Here is a 6,859-nt window from a genome sequence, read left to right as displayed (position 1 = left end):
AGTGGTGACTCAACCACTTCCCCGGGCAGCCTGTTCCACTGCTTCACAAACTTTTCCATGAAGAAATGTTTCCTAATATCAACTCTGCACATTTTCTGGCACAAGCTGAGGCCGTTTCCTCTCATCCTATCAGTTGCTCCTCAGGAGAAGACCAACACCCTCCATGCTACAACCTCTTTTCAGACAGTTGTAGAGAGCGAGAAGGTCTCCCCTCAGTCTCCTTTCTCCAGTCTAAACACCCCCTTGTCCCTCAGCTGCTCCTTAGAAGTCTTGTGCTCCAGACCCTCAACAGCCTTGTCCCCCTCCTCTGCACTCGCTCCAGCACCTCAAGGTCTTTGCAATAATGAGGAGCCAAAAACTGAACCAAGGGTTTGAGTTGTGGCCTCACCAGCATCAAGTACAAGGGGACGATAACTGCCCTGTTTCTGTCCACTACTCTGTTCTTGATACAAGCCAGGAGGCCATTGGCCTTTTTGGCCACCTGGGCACACACTGACTCATGTTCAGCTGCTGTCAATCAACACCCCCAGATTTTACATCTCTGCTTCTGCCTCTTTGTTTTCTTCTTCCTCTGTCTATTCTGACATGAAAGAGCTCTCCATGGAAAAGATTCATGGAATTCTACAATAACACAGGTTGGAAGAGACCCCTGAACACCATCTCTGTCCCACTGACCTTTATGGCACCCCAAGGAATAGCTGACAGTGTTTGTGCTCCCTTGGGTTCATCTCACCACATGCACACACCGGACATGCACATGATGTGTATGTTTACAACTCATCTGCACAATGAAAACAGGGAGTTTTGACCTAGTGTTTCATAGGATCATAGAATGTCCTGAGTTGGAAGGACCCAAAGGATCATGGAGTCCAACTGCTGTCCCTGCACAGGACACCCCACAGGTCACCCCGTGTGTCTGAGGACGTTGTCCAGTCTCTTCTTGAACACTGTCAGGTTGGGGCCGTGACATCTCCCTGGGGAGCCTGTTCAGTGTCCAGCACCTCTGGGGGAAGAACCTTTTCCTCATGTCCCACTGACCCTCCCCTGGCACATCTGCCATTCCCTTAGGTTCTCTCATTGGTCACCACAGAGAAGAGATCAGTACCTTCCCTTCCTTCTCCCCTTGTGAGGAAGCTGTAGCCACCATGAGGTCTCCTTTGAGTCTTTTCTTCAGCTCTGATGCTCAGAAACCCCTTGGTTTGCTTTCTGAAGCAGAAAGGAGGAGCCATGAGCTCCAGGCAATGGGAAGGGGGATCCTGTCCCTCACACACGGCTCAGGGCTCTTCCTGGGACCGTGGGATGTGGGTGTGCAAGGCCCAGGAAAGGACAACACTGGTACAAAAACCTCCAGCTTCCCCATGGGGCTGCAAGGAGGCACCGAGGCCCCAGTGCCATGAGGACAACTTGTCCTCTCCTAATCCTTGCACCAACACCAGGGATGAGAAGGAGAGTGTGGGAGTGGCATCAGAACAGCTCTGGAAGAACAAGCGCTGGTGCTCCCTGGCAGTGCTGCCATGATGGACTCTTTTCCCCTCCTCCCATGGACACAGAAACTATCCCTGCAGCTCCATAAGGCCTTGCAGAAAGCATATAGTGAAGAACAAGTCACTAAAGAGCCCTTTATTTTCCGTGAAGACAAGGAGAACATGGCTCCTCATTTACACAGCCAGTGGTTATAACAGAAAAGTAGACAGAGAATTTAGAAATGGGATGACAACATTATAACAATAAAAAAACTACCAGCAACAACAGACAATCCAGATGACAGGCTGAGCCTGTAATTAGTTACACTAAAACTCCTCTGTATAAGCAGATGGGCAGTTTATTGCTTCAGAAATCACTAAGATATGAGTTTCCACAGGGCATCCTTGAGCTCCTGGTTCCTCATGCTGTAGATGAGGGGGTTCACTGCTGGAGGAACCACTGAGTACAGAACAGACACCAACAGGTCCAGCGATGGAGAGGAGATGGAGGGGGGCTTCAGGTTGGAAAACACGGCAGTGCTGAGGAACAGGGAGACCACGGCCAGGTGAGGGAGGCAGGTGGAAAAGGCTTTGTGCCGTCCCTGCTCAGAGGGGATCCTCAGCACGGCCCTCAAGATCTGCACATAGGACACCACGATGAACACAAAACAGCCAAATGATAAACAGACACTGACTACAAGAAGCCCAAGTTCGCTGAGGTAGGAGTGTGAGCAGGAGAGCTTGAGGATCTGGGGGATTTCACAGAAGAACTGGCCCAGGGCATTGCCCTTGCACAGGGGCAGTGAAAATGTATTGGCTGTGTGCAGCAGAGCATGGAGAAACCCAGTGGCCCAGGCAGCTGCTGCCATGTGGACACAAGCTCTGCTGCCCAGGAGGGTCCCGTAGTGCAGGGGTTTGCAGATGGCAACGTAGCGGTCATACGACATGACTGTGAGAAGACAATACTCTGCACCAAACAAGAAAAATACAAAGAAGACCTGGGTAGCACATCCTCTGTAGGAAATGACCCTGGAATCCCACAGAGAGTTGGCCATGGATTTGGGGACAATGGTGGAGATGGCAGCCAGGTCAAGGAGGGCGAGGTTGAGCAGGAAGAAGTACATGGGGGTGTGGAGGTGCTGGTCCCAGGCTATGGTGGTGATGATGAGGCCGTTGCCCAGGAGGGCAGCCAGGTAGATGCCCAGGAAGAGCCAGAAGTGCAAGAGCTGCAGCTCCCGTGTGTCTGTGAACGGCAGGAGGAGGAACTGGGTGATGGAGCTGCTGTTGGACATTGGCTGCCTGTGGGCATGAGGACCTCTGCAAGGAGCAAAGGACAGTGACAAGTTATGGGAGACTTCTCTGAGGAAAATAAACGTTGTTTATCATGGAAAACCCCTTCCCTGACGGAGGGATGTTTCTGCGCATTCTCTTTCTACCAAGTGAGAAATACAGTTCATCACAGTTTAAAATGCAGCTTGGACATCTAGTTTCCATGAACACACCTCTTCGGCAAGACCCCCTGAGTTGGTGTCAGAACAAAAACTGACCCACACTCGCAACCCAGCCCACCCCCAGAGAGCAAGAGCACCAGGGACAGGTGGAGAAACAGGGAAGGACACTGCAGTGTTCCTGAGAAATAAAGCAAGGACAGAAAGGCAGACGGGCATGATGTGAAACCTTCTCCTTACCCGGCTGTGCTGCTGCCACTCACATAATGACACTGGAGAGCAAGTACTTTTAACACCTTTTTTGTGTACCACGTTGCAGGAACCCTTCACCTGGAGGTCCAGCTGCTGAGGTGGAGACTCGTGACCTGGACCCCATGGCTTTGGGGCAGAGGGTCTGCTGGGGAGGAGAGGAGACCAGGGGTTGCACTGGGAAATGTGTCTGCACTGCAGGGGATGGCAGGGGGGTCCTGAATCCTGTCTCAAGCATTTCAGGTTGTAGCTCCCTCTCCCTGCCCATGTCCTTGTTGTTGGGATCTCCCGGGCAGGCTGAGCGCTGACCCTGGCAGGCGGCAGAGTCCCTGGCCGGCACAGCCCTGGGGTGCAGGGACCCTGCTCTGCAGGACAGCCCTGGGCACCCCTGGGTGCTCACCCGGCTTCACAGCTGTTCAACATGGCCTGACAAGAGCCCCGTCCTTACAGATCCCACCAGCTGTGCCTGTGCCAGTTTCAGGAGATGCCTCCAGGAGCTACAGCTGCACTGCCCCGCACCAGAGACTTACCATGGCAAGGGCTGCAAAGGTTTCTCCCCCAGTGAGCTCTCAGCATCCTCCCAATCCTGACCACCTTTAATCTCTCTCTGCCTTGCTCGTCTCCTGAGATCCCCAGGCAGAGCCCTCAGCCCTGCTGCGTGTGCAGAGGAGCTGCTCCTGGGCAGAGCTGTCTCTCTGCAGCGCTGCCGCTGCCATGAGCTCCCTGTGTCCCAGGAGCCCAGCCCAGCCCAGCTCAGCAGCACAGGAGCAGCCCAAGGCGCTTTAATGACCCCTCTGGTGGGTTTGGTGCTGAGTCCATGGACCTCAGACCCTGAGAGGAAGGTGATGAAACTTCTCAAGAAGTCAAAGTCAGATTCAAACTTGAAAGTTTCTTGTAATTTCAATGGGTCCCACTGAGGGAACCTACTGAGAAACAATATCCAGGTTCAGTTAGAGAAGAAAACTGGAGGTCAGGAAAAGCACAGTAAAGGTGGCTCTGATGCTGAGTAAACCTGGTTGTGTTTCTTTAACCAAAAGGCCAAGCCCTGACCCCCAGCCCTGGGAAATCAGATCCAAAGTTTCTTGTAGCCTTAATGGGTCACACTGAGGGACACAACTGAGAAACTGTTCCTTGGATCTGGTTAGAGCAGAAAACTGGAGGCAGAATGACAGGTCAGGAAAAGCAAGGTGAAGGTCTCTCTGATGACCAGTAAACCTGGATGTGTTTCTTTAACCAAAGGACCAAATCCTGATACCCAGCCCTGGGAAGTCAGATCCTGTCCCTCCCACGTTGCCCAGGGCCCTTCCTGGGACAGTGTGATGTGGGGCTGTGCAAGGCCAAGGGCAGGACTATGGTCCCACACCTCCCAGGTTCCTGGCTGGGGACAAGGAGCCATGAGGCCCCTGTGCTGGAAGGACAAGGTGTCTCCTCACAGGCATCAGAGGTGCAGACAACAGCCACAGCCAAGGGGAGAAGGAGCTCATGTCTGGTGGGGCTTTCAGCCTCTTTCCATCCCGTGATCATCTCCACGACAGCCTGTCCTGTGCTGTGGCATCCCCTGCACCTCTGTCCCTGCAGGCTGGAGACATCCCCCCTGATGCCCCACCTTGCTCTTGTCTGAGCATCTTCCTTCCTTTGCTGAGCTCTCTCCATCCTCCCCAGCTATTCCTTGAAGCACAAAGCCTTGGGCTGATGCAGACTCCCTCTGCTGACCTGCTCCACCACAGCACTGCTCTTCCATCACATTCCTTTCTGCTCATGTCCAGCCTGGACCTCCCCAGCTGCACTTTGGGCCATTATTTCTTTCTCATGCTCTTTCCCACTATGAAGAACCCTCCACCATCTCTGAAACCGCCCTTCAAGCACTCTCAGGCTACTCCTGCACTGCTGCAGCCTCCCCAGCGCTGCTGGGCCAAAGCAGCCCAGGTCCCTCAGCACCCCACACTATGTGCACAAGGTGCTGGACCTGCCTTGGCACAGCCCTGCACTCTCCAGTTCCTCCCTGCTGCTCCAAACTGGGAAGCCGCACACTGGCACACACCCGTGTGCGTGGGTCACACCAGTGCTGAACCGAATGGGATGAGAACTGCAGGTGTCTGGGTCCCCACGCTCCTCCTCATGCAGCCCCGTGTGCAGCTGCCTTGTTCATGGTGAGCGTGCACCACGGGCTGGTGTGGGGACCTTGGAGTGCCCAGGCCCTTCTCCTCAGGGTCACTGCTCAGCGTGTCAGGTCCTGCTCTGTCCTGATCAATGGGGTTATTGTCCCACCTGATACAGCACTGTTCATTTCTCCTTCCAGAAATTAAAAGTTTTCTGTTGGGTAAATCCCAGATCTTCTCAAGGTCTGGACTCTCCCTGGATTGAATCTCGTTTTGCTCAGCTGTTAAAGTTTGCACGCAGATTGTTTATCCTGATGGGAGTGTATCTCCCAACATAACAGCATGAGGAGTTATAGGACACTGTAAATACCATCTCCTGGAGAAACTGTGGGGTCTTTTGCATCTGGTGCTCATAATGCCAGAGGTCTGGAGTCAAAGAGGGAGGTTCTGTTCATGTGGGAGAGCAGCAGGAATGTGTGGAGCTCTGCCTGGGGACAGACAATGTCACCTGAAGGTTGAGGAGTCAGCATGAGAGGGCAGAACAACATGGGCAATGTTGTGGTCACTGGACATCAGCTACAGGCCCATTGATAAGGAAGATGAATGAGATGAGGCCTCCTTCAGAGAAATGAAAGAAGCCTCATGTTTCCAGGGCCGTGTCGTCCTGGAAGACCTAAGATATCCCAATATCTGCAAGGTACCAGCCATCCAGGAGGGTTTGGAGCCCATTGACAACATCTTCCTGACACGGGTGACTGAGGAGTCAGTGGGGTGAGGTGTCCTATGGGACTTCACACTTACAAACCAGAAAGAGCTGGTCAGGATGGAACAGTCAGGGATGGGAAAGTGGAGCTGAGGCTCCTGGGAGATGAGAACAAGGCCAAGAGCAGGATTTCAGGAGAGCAGGATTTGGCTGCTGAGGGACCTGCTTGGGTCCTGTGGGATATGACCTTGGTGTCTGCAGAGCTTTTCTCTCCCATCTCCTCTGTCCTCTCTCACACCTGCTGTTGTGCAGCATTTTTTACCCTTTCTCAAATACAATATCCCAGAGGTGCCGCCGGCATCACTGAGCGGCTCAGATTTGGCAAGGAGTGGGTCCATCTTGGAGCAGCTGAAATCAGCTCTGTCTGATGTTGGTCAAACCCTGTTGTCTTCTCAGAGAGGTGACAACTGTAGCACAGCCACACTTACCCCCAGTTCCAAGGCTTTGCCACGTAAGCCCAGTACAGGGTGACAACATGTGTGCTACAAATTACTTGTAGCACACATGGAGAAGAAATGGATCTTCCGTCGGCAACTCGAGCAACTCACCAGTCAATGAGTACGTTCCTATGTGGAACTGTGATTGCCCTGACATTCACTGGTCAGGCAAAGATACAGGTACCAACACTCCAAAGGATCTTGGGCCAACTGCTTTACGTCTGCCTGGTAGGGCAACAAGGGTAATGCTTGCGTGGATCTGGAACTTGGAAACAAGGAAGAGCTGGTGAGGGATGTGAACATCAGTGTCCATGTTGGCTGTTGTGACCAGGACACAGAGGGGTCCCAGGCACCACAGAGGAGGGAGGAAGGCCAGCAGCAGAGCACAGGCTGGTGGGCT

General features: G+C 53.2%; 1 protein-coding gene across 1 annotated transcript; it reads right to left on the bottom strand.

The window, feature by feature from the left end:
* Positions 1-1,656: 1,656 nt before the first annotated feature.
* On the bottom strand, positions 1,657-2,755 carry LOC309448036 (olfactory receptor 14J1-like; the record flags this gene model as incomplete). The annotated part of the gene is made up of 1 exon (XM_082069231.1): positions 1,657-2,755. The coding sequence occupies one exon, from the start codon at positions 2,753-2,755 to the stop codon at positions 1,841-1,843; it is 915 nt and encodes a 304-aa protein (XP_081925357.1). The 3' UTR covers positions 1,657-1,840.
* Positions 2,756-6,859: the final 4,104 nt, after the last annotated feature.

The sequence above is a fragment of the Streptopelia decaocto genome (assembly GCF_964273445.1).
Source record: "Streptopelia decaocto genome assembly, chromosome: 19".
Taxonomy (NCBI): Eukaryota; Metazoa; Chordata; class Aves; order Columbiformes; family Columbidae; genus Streptopelia; species Streptopelia decaocto.
The sequence above is the reverse complement of the archived record's forward strand: the minus strand, read 5'-3'. Positions and strand labels throughout refer to the sequence as shown.